At 41.3% G+C, this 17,591-nt stretch overlaps 2 protein-coding genes across 3 annotated transcripts; one reads left to right on the plus strand and one right to left on the minus strand.

Annotated features, from left to right (window-relative positions):
• Nucleotides 1–201: 201 nt before the first annotated feature.
• Nucleotides 202–13,404, plus strand: LOC111838822 (muscarinic acetylcholine receptor M5). Its single transcript, XM_023802175.2, has 3 exons — nucleotides 202–730; nucleotides 11,028–12,652; nucleotides 13,279–13,404. Coding segments are annotated over exons 2-3 (1,542 nt in total). The 5' UTR covers nucleotides 202–730; nucleotides 11,028–11,111; the 3' UTR covers nucleotides 13,280–13,404.
• Nucleotides 13,405–13,983: 579 nt separating this feature from the next.
• On the minus strand, nucleotides 13,984–17,574 carry LOC111838825 (fibrinogen-like protein 1-like protein). 2 transcript variants are annotated; one of them, XM_023802185.2, is made up of 3 exons: nucleotides 17,071–17,574; nucleotides 16,585–16,786; nucleotides 13,984–15,600 (listed from the first exon to the last, which is right to left on the minus strand). In XM_023802185.2, exons 2-3 carry the CDS (start codon nucleotides 16,739–16,741, stop codon nucleotides 14,906–14,908), a joined length of 852 nt encoding a protein of 283 aa, XP_023657953.1. In that variant the 5' UTR covers nucleotides 16,742–16,786; nucleotides 17,071–17,574; the 3' UTR covers nucleotides 13,984–14,905. The 2 variants fall into 2 exon arrangements, with proteins under 2 accessions (XP_023657953.1, XP_023657952.1); XM_023802184.2 differs by having other exon boundaries at nucleotides 16,585–16,808; nucleotides 17,071–17,573.
• Between the last annotated feature and the right edge of the window lie 17 nt (nucleotides 17,575–17,591).

The following is a 17,591-nucleotide window of genomic DNA, read 5'->3' on the forward strand; positions in this document are numbered from 1 at the left end:
GAGCTGTGAACTCGCTGATAGAGGCGGCACAAACACACAGCCCAGCAGCACCTTGCTCTTTGCATCCTCACGGTGGAGACGGCACGCCGGGGCGGGTGATTAACGCACTCGTTACCCGTCAGAGCGCCGCCTGCTCTCGCTAGCTTAGCCCCTCCCACTCCATTACCATGCAGTCCTCCCTCCCGCACGTCCACTCAGGCTCCACGCCTGCACGCTTGAGGTCCTGAGACAGGATGAGCCAGCCATCCTGACCCATGGGAATGCAAACTCCCAGCGGGCGCCGACCACATCTGTGCCTGCCAGCGAGTCAACGGCAGCTGCAACTCAAGGACCATCACCACTCTCCAGAAAGGCAGCCGGTCCCAGGAACTCTCTCACGTGCCCCTTTCTGCGCGGGGAAACAGTGGCATTCCTTCCGGCTACCCGGGAATCTTTTTCTTCTCCTTTACCGAGGCTGCCCCCTTCGTTTCCCTCCCGGCACAATGCTAGCCTGCTTTTGAACTTCTGGGTAGCGGTCTGTCTCCACCTGCTGGGTTTGGCATGCTGTGTATTAGTTGGAATACCTGGCATTTCTGATCAACTGCAATTTTCAGCCCTCCTGTGGACTTACCAACTCGAATGTGGACCTGAATCTAGAGCCAGAGGAATTAACAGATCACTGACCACCTACTCCACTGCATGGATGAGATCTGTCTCCTAATGGGAAGGCAGGCTTACAAAAATGTCACCTGTGAGTATGTCTCTTTCTGATTGCTTTATTATACCAGGGATTAGAAATGTTTCAAGACGATGCTTTTGGCTCATTTCAAAGCACAGGCTAACACACAATCTGCTGCAAGAACACACAGACACACATCTAAGGCTTTGTAATAGTCTTTTAATTTAAAGAAAAGGAGCAGTTTTCAAGTATACTATTCAGCAAGCCTCTCTAAGTCAATAAACAAAAGTTGAAGGCCAGTAGTCTATGTATTAAGCCGCAACACTTCAACATCATCCATGAAGCTGTCAGGCAGAAGCCTGAGGCAACATCTACATTTCACTGACACTCCAGAAAAATTGGGGGCTCTCTCTGCTTCTCCCTGTTGTCCCTTGAGCTCAGGCACTAAAGTACATCTACAATGAGTGGAAAAACCTCTACCATCTGCAGCTGATATAGGAGTCCTGGTTGCACCCTACAGTTCCCTGGCTCTCCACAGACACCGTAAGAAATAGCATTTGCTCAACCCTATTCACCTGGTTCACAATGAGAGCAATCTCATGTGCTGATGGGCAATTGTTGTTAGTACAAGCGCAATTTCATAGGACGCAAGGTAACGTAACATACACGATTTCTCATTAAACCATTATAAAACAGCCGTAATAGGTGTCAGCCCTAACCTTTGTGGCTGTTAGCCTTCACAGACATAATGAGCTGTAGTCAGGGCACCGGCATTCCTGATTTGATACCATTGAAATGGTAACACCGTGGATTGTGGAAATTGCATATAAAACAATGACAAGGAGTCATTCAAGCATGAACACGTCGCCACTAATGACAAGCATAACTTCTAGGAAAAACAAGCCTTCATATTAACACACAAGTGTCGTAGGCAACCTCAGGCAGATCCTTCCCAGCCTGCCACATAATCAAAAATAAATAAAGGCATTACTCATTCAAGAGCAATTTTAATGGCCCATACAGAGCCCACATGCTCAGCGAAGCATTTTAGACATGAAATGTGGTGCGACACAAACCTTTCAGACAAAGTCACCAAAAGCAAATGTGCAGAGCAAGACAAAGCTGCAGGTTTATGCTGAAGGGGAACAGGCTGGGAGGCGCTGACATTAAAGCAGATTAATGTTATCGTGTGCAACTGAGTTTACCCAGATGTGCAGCCCCACTAATCTTCATAATGCAAACGCTAAGATGAATCGGGAGGTCTATACAGAGCATTTTTCATTAAAACCCAAATCTGCTTTTACGACTATATAGATACATGCTCAGTTGAGATAACAGAAACACAGAAGTACTATGACAGACGCTAGTTCTGTTCAAGAACTATACCTATCACAGATCAATCATTTTCATTTTGATTAGCACATTTAAAACAAGCCAGGTGAAGGGAGAGGAAAATGGTTGCCATTTGTTTGGTTTTTTTTTTGGAGAATTATTTTACTGAGAAACCAAAGTGAATTTTCAGCAAGTCCAGAAATCATAACAAACAGCCTAGAATGTACAATTTGACAATGGTCAATTAACTACTATTTGAGAGCTGGTATCTATAAACCTCACCTGGGAAGAGTTAACTTGCCAAATGTGAAAGATTGAAGTTAGGACTGCAAAAGATGACAGATTATCTATACAAAAAGGTCCGATCCGATTTTGGCACACGACTGCGGATACTGATTCCGATAAAAGAGCTTTAATTGTTTTCCTTTAATATTATTAAATTATTCATACTTTAAATATTAATATTTTAAATTGATAAATACATACGAGAAATAATTACGCAACTAGAAACATACATAACGCACTGTTCCACCTCGTTAATTTGTACACTTCATATTTTGTATGTTTCATATTACTCGCATTGTCTCGCAGAATCGCGTGCGCTTTGTTTAGTTGAATTTTCCACGTAATGCTTCTCCTACTTATCAAAACTTTTTTACAAGCTGTTTCTACAAAGATTGCAAATCGCTGTGCTACTAGTTGCTGTTGAAACGGTAAAATACTTGCAGATCGTCACCCTCTTATCTGATTTTCTCACGCTCCCCGTACAGCGAAGGGTATGCGCATGACGTCACAGCAGTCACTGAGCGGCTATGGCAATCCAAATTGTCTTATTATATTAGTATAAGGTGTACTCGTTATAACTTAATTCTTATTAGTAAAAATAACATTCTTACTAGTAATTCAAGACATCTACAATGCAATTCTTACTAGTAAGAATGATCATTTTTACTACTAAGAACTGTATTTTTACTAGTAAGAATTTATATTGTAGAGCTCGATTTGTATTAGTCATATATTTCCATTGACTTCCAATGTATTTTTGCGTCACATATCCTAAATTCAATTTTCACCAGTAACAATTAAGTCTTATTGTAGAGCTCTATAATTCAATTCATGCTAGTAAAAATTCCTGTTGTAGATATCTGTAAATACATTTTGACTAGTAAGAATTCCAAGCTCACATATCCATAATTGAGGTTTTAATAGTAAAAATGTAATTGTAGATCTCTACAATGTAATTATATGAGCGTTACCGCTCAGCTTGAATGCCGCAAAAAACTAATCTGAAATGAATAAGAGCTGCCGTGCGACTGATTGTACTAATAGGTTTAACAAGAAATAGGAGCTATCTTTCTAGAGGCTGCCAAAAACTAAATAAGTAGGTATCGGACGTAGATCTGTCACGTATGGCCGATGCAAGATCCGTCAAATAGGTCTGGATTGTCGCCGATACTGATCCGAATATCCGATCGGTGCATCTCTATATACAAAGAATAAATATATTTAAAACTGTTAAGACGCAAAGATTGTTTATGACTACGCCCAACACAGAAATGACGCAAACACAAGTAATTTGTCCAAAATACACAAATTTGTCGAATTGGTAATGCTTAATAAAATTTAACTACAAATTCCAGCATGAGTAACACAAAAATAAAATCAGTAAAAAAGTCACTTCGGTGTAACCCAAGCTATTGCCTGACAAATTCTGAGTACTAATACCAAGGCGTGTGTCCTTTCTGGATGCAGTGATCTACTCAGTCAGCAAACGCCATCATGTCAGTCATATTACAGATAGATGTATGTCTGTAAGATACATTTCAATCCTGTCCACTGTTTCCACTGAATGGAGCACTGCTACATTTTTATAACTATAAAGAAATCAGCTCATTCATTAAATTTAAATTCATCTATATAAACGGCGTATTCAGCATGGGGTCAAAGAGATCTTGGAGCTTATCCCACAAAGAACAGCGTACAAGATCAGAACATCCTGGATTCCATCCCATTGCCAGGCACATGCGCAAACATACAATTTCACCAGAGCAATATATGCTACAGTATTATTTGTCAAGATCTAAAGAAAATCCAGAGCTCCGACCATTCCACCACAGAGGTTCACAATATTGTGGGAAGGTATTTCTAACTGTGCTGTGGATCAGGTCAAAAACAACAGCAGCATTCATCCAAGAATCACCTTGGGACTCACCAAACAGATACTCACTCTCAGATACAACTAGTCTCTAACACAGCAGCACATTTAAACACTCAGAAACTCATAGTGATTTATCCTGACTCCTGTCTGAATCATAAGAAAGCAGTCTATTAAAAGCCCTTTATTCCCCATGCAGCAGTATGACCAGGCATTCTCTCTGACTGCATCACTGCTGCATATGTCACCCCCCGAAAAACAAACTTCCTATAAGCCATTTACTGTAGTGTCTTTTTACACTGTTTGCCCCGAAAGGTCAAGATAACTAAAGCACACACACTTAATATTCGCTAACGGGCATTCACAGCCTTTTGGCTCATACAGACAAGATGGATAACAGTCAAATTTGATACACACACACGGACCACACAAATATGGCTGAATAAAACCCATGGTGGCTTTTAGCTGCACATCTAGAAAACGTTCAAATGTTCATCCAGTATTACTATGTTATGCGACTGATCTTTAATATAAACTGACTCATGCCTTTTCTGGGATAACAGTTCAATTGGAACTGGAATTCTTTTCTTCACCCACCCCATCTTGCTCTCCATAGGTTGGGGGTCACAGTGCAGGGTCACCAACGTGCAGCACCCCTGGAGCTGGGGGTTCAGGCCCTACGGACATGTGACTGTTCTGCCGAGACCTAGACCACTGAGCCACAGACCACCAAACCATACAAACAGCACATTAGGAATTCTTAAGAGATCAATACATTCTAAAGTAGACAGATTTTAACCTTCAGAATGAACGACATTTGTAGTTTCGTCCCATTCCCCACTCATCTTCCAACCGCTATTCCTGGTCAGAGAACAGAGAGTTACAGAGAGACCTGGAGCCTATAACAGACAGCACAAGGCAAAAGGCTGTGGGACACCCAGACTAAGATACCAGTCCAAAACGGGCACATACTCACAATCATACTCCATCAGAAATTTAGAGACACAAATTAGCCTAACTGCAAGTGTTTGGACTGGAGCAGGAAACAAGAGAACTCAGAGAAATACCCACGTGATAAGGAGAGAAAATGCAAACTCTGCAAGCACGTCCGTACACACACACACGCATGTTTGTATTCATACCATTGTGGGGACTCTTCATTCATTTCTATGGGAATAACCCTGATGCAAACTATGACGTGTGTGTGTGTGTGTGTATGTGCCAGAGATAACGAGCAGAGACACAAACGCCAAGCATACATGCAGGTGCACAAAAGAGGCAGGACAGGGCATAGTATGTGCAAGTTTGTTCATTTCCGCGTTTCATGCTATTCAGTTAACGAGAGAGAATGCCTCCTCACTTCACTGGCCGTGCATAACAGCCATAATTAATTCATGTTGTTTTGGGCCCAGACAGGCTTACTGGGGACAGGGCACATATTTGAACCTATTCTGTCTGATGCAGCACCAGAAGGAAGATCACCTTGCCAGGTCCCCAGATGGTGGCAGACACTTTACGCTATACCCAACAACAAAAAACGACTCGATGAGGATACACAAGATCTACAAGGCCACTAACCTTCAGTGACCTTAAGTTTTTTTTATCACTCTCAGCTGCAGATTCCATTCAATGATGCACTGTCTCCAACCCAACAAATCTCTAATAAATTCACAATTTGATATTCAAGGTTAGGCTATACATACTATATTGAAGTAGTACTTTGTAAAATTAATACTACATAGCATAGATTACTACAAATGTCAAATTCTTAAATACAAAGAATTTTTGGTTTCAGGTGCAACAAAATTAATGCTTCTGTGCTGCTTCCATTAATCAAAGTATTTCCTATTCCAAACGGCGAAAGTTGCCTAATTCAGATTCTTGCCTGGTTCTGCTAATTGTCTGCAACAACAGGCTTGACCACATCACGCCTACATTTAATTAAAAATACTTAAGAATTACAGGCTGTCGCTTTCTGGGATGAATCAATGAACGTGGGCAACAAAACAAAAAAGCGAGTAGACGGGTAAAACATGCAAACAGAAAAAAAAATCAAACAAAATAAAAGCACGGTACAAACCGGGGGGACCGATGAGAGCAATCACATAAATGCAATAGCTGGGCTCTATGTGGGTGTAATTACTCTACTGACCATCATGTCCTAGTCAGTAATTTTCTGTTTACAGTCACCTATGAACACTCAAACCAGTAGGCAGCCAGTTTCAACTGTGCAAGAGACGTTCAGAATATGATGATAAAATGCCATTCTGCATAACAAATTGCCTGTTGATCTTACACAACCTTTGCATAGCAGTGGACATATTCTGCCAGCATCCCAATTCCCTGTGCTAGACTTCAACACTACCCATTCGCCTGACAAACAAAACAGAACCCAAGCACCATTCAATGCCCACTAGGTGGCGCCATACTTCCAGTGTTCACTGTCGCTCTATGGCACTGAATCCTCCAATTCAACCCCAGATCCAGAGTATTGTGTTTCACTGAGCTGTACTTCCTGCCAGCTGCTTACCGCCTCCACACACCCCCAACCTGTTATCATGTGAAGAGCCCTAAATCACCAACACAGTCATGAATAATAGCAGTAATAGCATGATTAAGGTAATGAGGAACACGTGCAGTAAAAAGCGGCCGAATGAAAGTACAGTAGCACAGGTTAAATCAAATTAATTGCCCGTAATAGAATCTTATATTGCGAGATGCAGCAATGTGGACTGCCACAGACTGTTATTTAAGTAGCAGATACAAAACTGATAAGCTGTATATTAAATTATCTCTAATGACAAAATCAAGAGTATGCAAATACCTCATTTTAATTGCCACAGGCAAGGCATAAGGGATATACAGATACAGCAACCCAAGAACTAAAAAAACATTCAACAGAAAAGACATTCTATGTTCTTTAGAGAGCAAACTCACTCCAGTGCAAAGTCAACACACAACAGCAAGACAATCCAAACAGGCTTCTGCAGTCAGGAGAAAGGACAGAGGGAAAATGGCTGATTTATTTACAGTGGTTTTTTTTTGCACTGAACAGCCTGGTGCATTCAAATTTTCAGAGGTGGTATGAAACTACATTATGTGACCGTTTCCTCGGTAACAAAAATCCAGAGAAACAAGGCCTGCTCCCTCAATTCACTACATACACACCCTGTTAACACACATATATAAAGAACACACAATTATACAAGTTGTAGATTAACCTGGGAATAAGCATATCAACAGACCTAATTTCATATAATATTCAACATTTCCCTACAAATTTATATTAATAAAAACCCTCGTGCTTGGAAGCAAATAAATTCTCAGCACATGTATGTATGTGCCGTATGTATGTATGTTTACCAGTCAACTGATATCACCAATTTCTGTATCAAGACAAAAGTACGTTCAGGTTCTTTTTGGACCAGCAGATGGAGCTCTAACAAAACCATCATCTCGAATAAGAAAAGCATCTATATGATATTAGTTCTGAAACACCTAAATACTTGACTGTATGCTGTAGGATGTCCAATAAAATAAACAAATAAGAACACATTAATCTGTCCTACTCAGAGCAGTATGACAAAAACCACAAAACCATTACAGAAAGTTTCGACTTATCCAGGTTAAAATCCTAAATAGAAATCTCTATATTTTAAACAGTGCTACTAGGCCTGCACAATGTGCAACGTAGGGCTGTCGCGATTAGTCGATGACGTCGACGCAGCAATATTTTAAATCGACGCATTGTTTTTTTTCTTGTTTTAATAACCGTTATGATTTCGAAAACGTTTCAATTCATTAAAACATAAGTTTTTCTTATCATTATTGGAGTTTTTCAAAAATTATCACAAAAAAGGTGGTTTTACACTGCAAAGGGCGATGGCATACCACGGCGATACTAGCGCTACGCATGAGCACCTGAAGATAAAACACACAGGCGATATTCTATACCTGCAAACCACCGTGTTTTCTGTTCATGTTTATTAAATTACCAATTAGTACGGAGAGCTTTTTAATATCTTTTGTCCTTGTAGCTGTAAAAAACACTAATTATTAAAGTCATAAAGTTGTCTGCCTGCTACATTATATTATTCAATTGAATAAGTGTTTGTGCAAATGTTTAGGCTAAAACCTGGGCTTATTCTACGTTGCTTTACGGTTCCAGTGTGTGCGTTCGTGCGAAGTGAACTTGTTGGGACCAGTGTCGTCATCGTAAACTTAAACTGAAAGGAAAACAAACACTAAATAAAAGGAAATAATTCGTGGACAGAAATAAAAATGTAACATGTACAAATATGTACAAAAACGTGTTCGATCTGCAAAAGTACCGCCACACATTCAACATATTTTTACCGTGTTTAACCACAGTAGCTTATCTCCTCTTTTAAAAGATGTTGTGGCTGCTGATCTGTCCCTTCCTTCGTCGCGACTTCAGTCCCTTGTGCGGCATATGTGGCGTGCTCCGCTAACCGAATTTATTAAGCATGAGGATACGCCAAATTTATACAGACTACAGGCTTTTGGGCATCAAAATACGCCTCTCATTAATATTTTTAGGCATACTACTAATCTGTTTATTGAATTGTGGGTGAAAATAATGTTCATGTAGTGCCGAAAAGCCCGCGTACATTAATCTAAAGCCATGTAAAGGTATACAGTTCGTTGTTTTCAAAATAAAATTAACTTAAATTAAACGGTAAAGTGGAGGAAGATTAATCGTTTAGATTAATCGACCAATCAATACAATAGTCAGCAGATAAATCAATAGAAAAATAGTCGTTAGTGGCAGTCCTAGTGCAATGTTAATATCGACGTAACATGTAGGCCTACGTTTTGCACATGCAATCGTCACATTGCAAGGAATGTGATAGTCAGCTGGTTTCAGACGATCAATACGTTATGCTAAAACATTTTACTCTATCACAGGACACAAAACTTTTTAATGATTGTTCATTTTCAAGATTAGCTAGTAGGCCTAATTGTTAAAAACATGACTTTGTGTTGGCACAACTTGCAACACCAAAAACTTATATGAAATAACTATTGTTATGAGTTCTATTTGGCTATAGTTTGAGTAAATTTTCAACTCATTTTTTGTTCCATAAAAACCACAATTATCATAAAATTTAAAAATCACATCATAATATAATTATTTTCCAATATCATGGAGCCCTAAGAACTACTGATTTTAAAGACATGATTTTAAAAATATTGCTTGATATGGATACAAAATGGACTTCAGCTGTATTTGCAGATCTCTCAATCAAATCAGCCTAGGCCCAGCCTGTCTCCCCTTCTGAGATACCTTTTGACCTTAATACCTCGCATTTGGAGACCTATTGGTTAAATTCCCCCTTGGCCACCAAGTTATTGGCTTCTTGTACCTGTTTTCAAAACTTCATTTCCTTCTGGATGCTGTCAGTGGCCTGGTGCAGTGACTCTAAACCCAAAATAACCACAGTCCCAAGCCCATTAGAGGGGTGAGTTTCAACTGCTGGTATCACCTCAGAGGGTGATATTGTTGCTTCACACCTCCAGGGATGGGGGTTTTCCAGGTGTTGCTCAGGTTTCTTCCTGAAATCCAAAGACACACAAGTGTACTGGCATCTTTAAATTATGCATAGCGTGTGATTGCTTGCATGAGCATATGTGCTCTGTGATGGAGTCACACCCCCATGCCCCCTCTCTGCACTGCAAGCCTGCACTGGATGGATAAGCAGGGCAGATGGAGTCGTCGTACCTGCGTAGCCTATACAGAGCCAGATCGCAGTGCATTTCTAAACAGGAATGCAAATAAATTACAGCCTGCGTGTCAGTCGAACAGGAGCACAGCAACCCAACGGAAAAACCCTGAACTCACTAATTACTTTTACACAAATTTATTCTGTTACATGCTACAATGGAGTGAAATCGTATTTTATATCCCAGTACAAGGTATTTGTAAAACCCCAGAAGAATTATGTTTTAAATTTATAGGTGAAAGCAAATGGAAGTCAGTCATTCATTTAGAACCCAACAGTGACTGTTTTTTATCCGACCGAAATATAAATAAATAATAAATAATATTTAAAATGATGTTTTTAAAAATTTAATTTTTAAAGACATTACTTTTTTGAACTCTCGTGAATTGTACGTTCATGGGTGTAAATTATGGGGGGGGGGGGTGGGGGGATTGTAGCCCCCCCCCCCCCGATAAATCAAAACCAGCTAATACAACCCCCCCAATATTTCCCCCCTAATGGGTGGAGACCTCAACCCCCCCAATGTTCCAGCCAAAGTTACGCCCTTGTGTACGTTCATATATATATATATATATATATATATATATATATATATATACACTGGGGATTATATGATTATACAATTATAATGTTTGTTATTATTATATAATGTTTGTTATTAATGTATATTACAGCTGTTAAGGGATGTTAGGATGTTAAGGTATACATACATGATGTTTATGAATTTTTATGAATACTTAATGAATACATTATGAAGGTGTACTGAACGTTTTATGAAAGCTATATAAAAACATTATGAAGGTGTAGTTAATGTAAATCATTACCAAATATTTATATCATTATAGTGAGCAAGACATGAACTACTACCAGCGGAGTAGCGAACGCCCATCAGGGGCCAAGAGACTATATACTAACTATGGAAACGGAGCGATGATCTGCTGGCATACACAGCCTCCCGTAGCCCATTCTCCTGCTTCCTCGTCCCGCGATCCGTAGGCTTTATCCCCAGTCGTCCCTTTACAGATGGTGACTACCTACAGAGATTACATTTATGAAAGCGTCCCCTAGCCGCATTAATTAATATACCCTTTTGATTAACATAAATTTATGACGTACTGAATGTCTTTTCCTCCCTCAGGTGTGCACGCTACTTCATAAGGGAATTCCGGCAGACTTCTGTTACCAAACGAATTTCCTGTAAGCACACATCAATACGAAAAACATGGAGGTGGAGGAACAGCAAAATTTAACAGTCAATGCCAATGCATCTGATATCCAATCAATCACACACAGCCTATGGGAAGTTATAACCATAGCAACTGTGTCAGCGATTGTAAGTCTGATCACGATAATTGGGAACATTCTCGTGATGATTTCCTTTAAAGTCAACAGTCAACTGAAAACTGTGAACAACTACTACTTGCTGAGCTTGGCTTTTGCAGACCTCATAATTGGAGTGTTTTCTATGAATTTATATACCTCATACATACTCATGGGATACTGGTCTTTGGGGAGCTTAGCATGTGATCTTTGGTTAGCTTTGGATTATGTGGCTAGCAATGCCTCAGTAATGAACTTGCTAGTTATTAGCTTTGATAGATATTTTTCCATTACAAGACCGCTAACATATAGAGCTAAGAGGACACCCAAACGGGCCGGAATCATGATTGGCATGGCTTGGTTGGTGTCATTTATCTTGTGGGCACCCCCCATATTGTGTTGGCAGTATTTTGTTGGCAAAAGGACAGTACCTGACAAGCAGTGCCAGATCCAGTTCTTCTCAGAGCCAGTGATCACATTTGGAACTGCAATTGCTGCTTTCTACATCCCGGTGTCCATCATGACCATTCTGTACTGGAGGATCTACAAGGAAACTGAGAAGCGTACGAAGGACTTAGCAGAACTTCAAGGTCTCAACTCTTCAGTTGACTCCAGCAGTGCCAAACCCCAGAAGACAATAATCAGATCTTGTTTCAACTGCAGACAGCCACCAAGTTCCTCCCGGGATAGGAACCAGGCATCCTGGTCTTCTTCGAACCGTAGCAATGTTGCCAAGTCTGCAGCGGCTCCTAATGACGAGTGGTCTAGGGCTGATCAAGTGACCACTTTTAACAGCTACGCATCCTCAGAAGATGAGGAGCACCCTGGATCTCCAGGGATCTTCCAGGCACCTTATAAAAACCAGGCCAGTGAAGCAAAAGAAAGTTCTGTCACAAGTGAGAATGAGCAACTGAGCAGCTACGAAGAGGGAAGCTATTTTCCTTCTCCACCCAAGAGCAGTTCTCAAAAAGGCAAAAAATGTGTTTCATACAAATTTAAGCCTGTTCCTAAAGATGGAAGTCCCCGCCAATGCAAAAACGGGGACACTAAAATGACTCAATCATCATGTTCTTCTGCAGAGTCCATGGTTGCCCCTTCCACTGCCTCCTCCTCCAAACCCATGGACACCACCTTGAAGAACCAGATCACCAAGAGGAAAAGAATGGTCCTCATTAAAGAGAAGAAGGCAGCACAGACTCTCAGTGCCATCCTGCTAGCCTTCATTCTCACCTGGACCCCCTACAACATCATGGTTCTGATCTCAACCTTCTGCTCTGAGTGCATCCCTCTGTCTCTCTGGCATCTGGGCTACTGGCTGTGCTACGTCAACAGCACAGTCAACCCCATGTGCTACGCCCTCTGCAACAAAACCTTCCAGAAGACCTTCCGCATGCTGCTTTTGTGCCAGTGGAAGAGGAAGAGGACAGAAGAGAAGCTATACTGGTACAGCCATAACCCGGTCATTGGCAAAAACCTGATACAGGGCTTTCATACACACAAGTAACGAAAGCATTTATTTTTATTTGGCCAGTATATTTTAGCAATTAATCTTTCAATATTTTGTTTCAGATAAACACACATAATTCACTATTTCACAATAAAACAGGCCAATTTTTGCACACTCTTGGAAAAAAGGGTAAAAATTTGTACCTTTGCATGTCACTGGGGCTGAACCCTCAAGGATCTGCCAATTGTACCCTTAGCTGTAGGTAATTGTACCTTTTAAGATACAGAAATGGACTGAAATGGTACATTAATGCTGTTTGTACCTTTGGGATGTTCCTCAGAGTCCATATCTGTACCTTAAAAGGTACAATTACAAGGGTACAGCTCCAGTGACAAGCAAAGGTGCAGATCTTTACCCTTTTTTCTGAGAGTGCAACTAGGCTGAATCTTATTGTCTTGCAATACGAGTTATCCATGAGTTAACCCAGTAATAAAAACACAGGAGTCAAAAAATTGTCAATAGACAAGCAATGACAAATCAAACGTTTTGATGATGTAACATTATATTATTACTTACAATACTAATGATTCTCATTTATATTTTGTTTCTTTCCATGGAGAAGACAAAAAAGATCAACATTTCCCTGGATGTTCCCAACACCTGTATTAGGTCTTTATGAGGCCCAGATAGACAGAGCTTCAGTCAGTTGTGTTACATTCACCAGATTCTTCCTCCTGCTATTATTACCCACATTTTGTACTGGCATGTATGACTCTGCTATGGTTACAGTATATGTACAGTCTGATCGTGTCTACTCTGCATATCAAGAGCTTACTCTTTGTCATGAAAGCCTTTAACAGGTGCAGTTGTAAAATGTCTGTCACATGAATAGGCTCCTGTATACAACTTTTTCTTCTAACAGTAGCACACCATGTGAAGTACATTCTTTTCTGCATATTGAAGAATAACATGTAATATATTCAGGATAGAAAATGAGGCCAGAAAATGTAATAGTAAAAATTGCAGCAGAATGTTGCATTTTTCAGATTTTTAAAAAAAATAAACAAACCAGTTAATGTGGAAATTGAGTGGTTCGAGTTAGAAGTAGCTGTACGATTGAATGTATGTGCAATGGAAACTGGTTCAGGTATGTGGAAACCTATGTGAGCATAGGTTGATGGCGCACTGGTCTGACCTGCAGTTTGATTGCTTCTGACTGTATCATAAGGACTGTGGAATCAATAACGCCCCAGATTCTTATAGGAAGGTAAGTTGGATCAATCTAACAATGAATCTGTTGTTGTAGCATTTTGTCCTTAGCGATACTTAAAAGTAGAAAAAACTGTATTAATTACCACACGATGCTGGGTTTCTTTGTTCTAAAGTTTGGCTTATGACCCGTGTGCCTGATTTTGTTCTTCTATACAGCCCTTCAAAACGTCAAAATATTCTAGACGTACCTTCTGGCTTCACATCATTAGCGTGTTACCTCGTCTCAGTTTCACATATTATAATTACTTTTAATAACAAACTTGATTTTATATATATGCCGACTTTGGTACTGTACAAAATATGATGTGAAACAGGAACGTGGCTATAAATATCCCTACTCAGGAACATTCAGAAAGTGACTGACATAAAATGGCTACTTGGTTGTTATGCTAAAACATTCAAAAGACAAGATATATGTCAGCCCCCTTCAATTGTACATATCAGCAAAAAATGTAATCACAGTGTTAGAGTGATGATATACAGGGCAACTTTTTGAGCAATGCTGCGTGGACACTTTTCCATTGATATTGGGCAATTGTTTTCTACTTGAAAAACTTTGATCGGCAGATCAGATGCAGATGAGTTGCCCTCTGTCTCACGTGGTTGGCAGTTGCCTGGCAACATGCTCAAAATCTTGCCTTGTGTATCATCACCTTTAGGGCATCTCAGGAATTTACATTTCTCTTTACATATTCTCACTGCCCCCCCCCCACAAAAAAGAAATAAATGATTTGTAATGTTGGCTATTTCTTAAGGATGTATGTGTATTAGGAATATGGACCTACATAAAATATGAAATTTGCAAAAACTGGAGTAATTCGATTAAAACCCTGGGCTTGATGACAGGAAAGATTAAGCGATAATATTGATTGAGCTGCATATAGAATCCATTCACTGTCCTGCCCCCTCTCTCCTAATTGGCCAGTTCATACTCCCTACAGCAGACGTCTCCCAGATTTTCATCATGCCGGATTTCATCACAGCTCATCCTTCTGACAGCTGCCAGGTCTGATGCCTTTGCCGGCAGCCGACGGCTTCACCATCATCCAGGCATACTTGCAGAGATGCTCCTTATTGCAGTCCTTCTGCCAGTAGATGACATTCCGCCGGTTGAGATTGGCACCCGCGCAGGAATCGTACCACCAGCCACCTCCGGGCACTCCCTGGAATTCCAGCTTGGCGCAGTTCTGGAAATAGTTGTCGTTGTCGCGGTCCTTGGTGGTAAACTTCTGGTTGTCATGCAGATAGTTCTCTGTGTCCTGAGTGAGGGCGTCCACGGCAGTGCCCTGAAACAGCCCCAAGCGGAGTCTGTATTGGGCGTCCTCACCTTCCACCAGCACCGGGTCGTACTCGCCCGTCTTGGTGACCGCGTCTTTGTCCACCAGCTTCACTCCCAACTTGTAGCGGCCAGGCCGACGGGTGAGCTGGTGCAGATATTCATTGCCCAGCCAGTGATCTCCAGTGAGGACCCCGAAGCCCAGCTTGTACTCATCCCAGGTGCGGTCAAAGTCAACCGTGCTGTTGACGGTGATATGCTGCACTACGGTCCAGCCCCCGTCCTGCATGGCGCACTGCACCACGACGAGGGAGTCTGCTGGCTGGATGAGATACACCCCATCCTGCGCCTGGCCCCCAGAATCCCGCCAGATGTCATAGCAGTCCCCTGGGAACTCTGCAAGACAGACACTCACCTTGTATGTGTCAACATCTGGTTGTTAACATTTACGCTAATGAAATCGTTAGCAAATAGCTTTTAGTCATTTTTCGTTATGAGGCTGGTAAGAAGCTGTAAGTAAAACTCACCGATTCTTTTGGTCAGTTTTTGACAGTTTTACACGAAAATGTGTCCGTATCTAGAACATAATCATTGACTCCCACTGATAAACCACTTTTATAACTGGGTAACTTGTAAAGACAGGCTCGCTCTGCCAATATATCAATATTTCAAAACTTTCAAGCCATTTTCGCAGCAATAGACAACACTCATCCATGGAAATTATCCTCTAAAAGTGTGTCCCAAGCCGGCCTTCAGGGACCCACAGACGGTCCACATTTTTGCTCCCACCCAGCTCCCAGTAGCGGTATGTTCACACTAGGGAAGCCAAAAAAAAACATATTGTGCTGTTTTTTCATTTTTTTTGCATGCGTTTTTCTGTGTTTTCGTCTCGTGTTTGTCCACGTTCTTGTGCGTCTTTATATGTTTTTAAAGTTGCGTCGTATTAGCCATTTCTATGATTGTACATAATTGTCCCTAGTGTATGTGGGGAAAAAGAGGGAGTAAAAAATGCATACAAAGACTTTGGAATGCGTTTGTATCAATTTTTCATTATCATCAATGGGAATGCGTAGCAGAGTGTTTACAAAATGCACTGCAATGCAGCACATTAGTGGGGACATCATCCATTGCTTTCTATGCAATATATGATACTCTAGCAAATCGCAGAACACACGACTTCATGAAAAGCGCAACGCAACACACATAGTCGGAACGAGGCCTAACCCTAACCCCACCGGGAGCTGGGGGGGGGGGCAAAAATGTGGGCTGTCTGTAGGTCCCTGACGATCGGGTTGGGACACACTGTTCTACAAAGTTGCAAAGAAACCAGACTGACACCAACTGTACAGCGAACCTTGCTCAGGCAAGCCAGGAGCTCACCTTGGAGACCCGGGTTGAGGACCAGTTTGAGCTCTTCGTGGTAGAGCAGGTGGATGTTCTTGGCCTGGGGAAACTCACAGTGAGCCCCCATCAAGCACAGCGCAGGGAGCAGGAGAGCTCTCAGCCAAACCCCAGTAATCATCAGCTTCCCCCACATCTCCCTGCGAGTCAACGCTGAGGCCAGAAACCCAAGCCCCTAGTGCTGGACCGACACAGTAACAGTTCTGTAGTACAGAAGGCTAATGTTAGCAGCAGCATATAAATATATACCTTAATAATTTGCCAAAATCCAGATGGTTGTGATCTAAAACATTAAAAAGACATTTCTGAGCAATTAAGTTAGACATTACATAAGACCATAGCAAATAACATACTGATACCATACAGGAGAGTAATGCATAATGTACTTCCGATGTTACAAACAGCAATCCATGCTATAGTGTAAAATATCCCCAATAAAGTAAAAAATAAAGTTAGCAACTGTACCGAGCTTTGAGTGTCACCGACTCTCTCTGATGACAGCTGTGGCAACTCTTACTCGAGCTGTACTTTGACTGCACCTTGAGGCACAGAACAAACACAGCCATGCAAGTTGGCAGTCGGAGACTCAGAGTCCAAACGGACGCGGCGTCGTTCACACCTGGCTCCTCATCTCCGTCGGACTTCAGCCCCCACTTTGCTCCTTAGAGCCGCTAAGGTTTAAAGTGTGTGCTTATCTGAACCTGTGTGGAAAGCGGAAGACCGCTTTGGAGTGATCTGATTGGGTGAACGCCAGCAGAGATCACAAAGCTCATGTTGCAGTTGTCTGTTTTGTTTAAATAAAAGGATTGCGGAAGGTTTCTGATAGTACACTGTTTCTTTTTTCCCACTGAGAGGAACTAAGCCTCCTTGAAAGCAGTTATATGATTGAGCAGGATCATGCATCTCCCAGCTCCACAGTTCCAGCCGGCTCACATCCTTCTTTCTTCAAGGCTGCACATGAACCCATGTTTAAAAACAATCACATA

Source organism: Paramormyrops kingsleyae, chromosome 14 (assembly GCF_048594095.1).
Source record: "Paramormyrops kingsleyae isolate MSU_618 chromosome 14, PKINGS_0.4, whole genome shotgun sequence".
Taxonomy (NCBI): Eukaryota; Metazoa; Chordata; class Actinopteri; order Osteoglossiformes; family Mormyridae; genus Paramormyrops; species Paramormyrops kingsleyae.

What these genes read in the sequence shown, in the direction of transcription:
- LOC111838822 (XM_023802175.2), top strand. Translation starts at nt 11,112, where the DNA reads ATGGAGGTGGAGGAACAGCAAAATTTAACAGTCAATGCCAATGCATCT.
- LOC111838825 (XM_023802185.2), bottom strand. Translation starts at nt 16,741, where the DNA reads ATGTGGGGGAAGCTGATGATTACTGGGGTTTGGCTGAGAGCTCTCCTG. An exon ending in CCTCAACCCGGGTCTCCAAG is followed by an intron (nt 15,601 to 16,584) that starts GTGAGCTCCTGG and finishes TCTGTCTTGCAG; the next exon opens with AGTTCCCAGGGGACTGCTAT.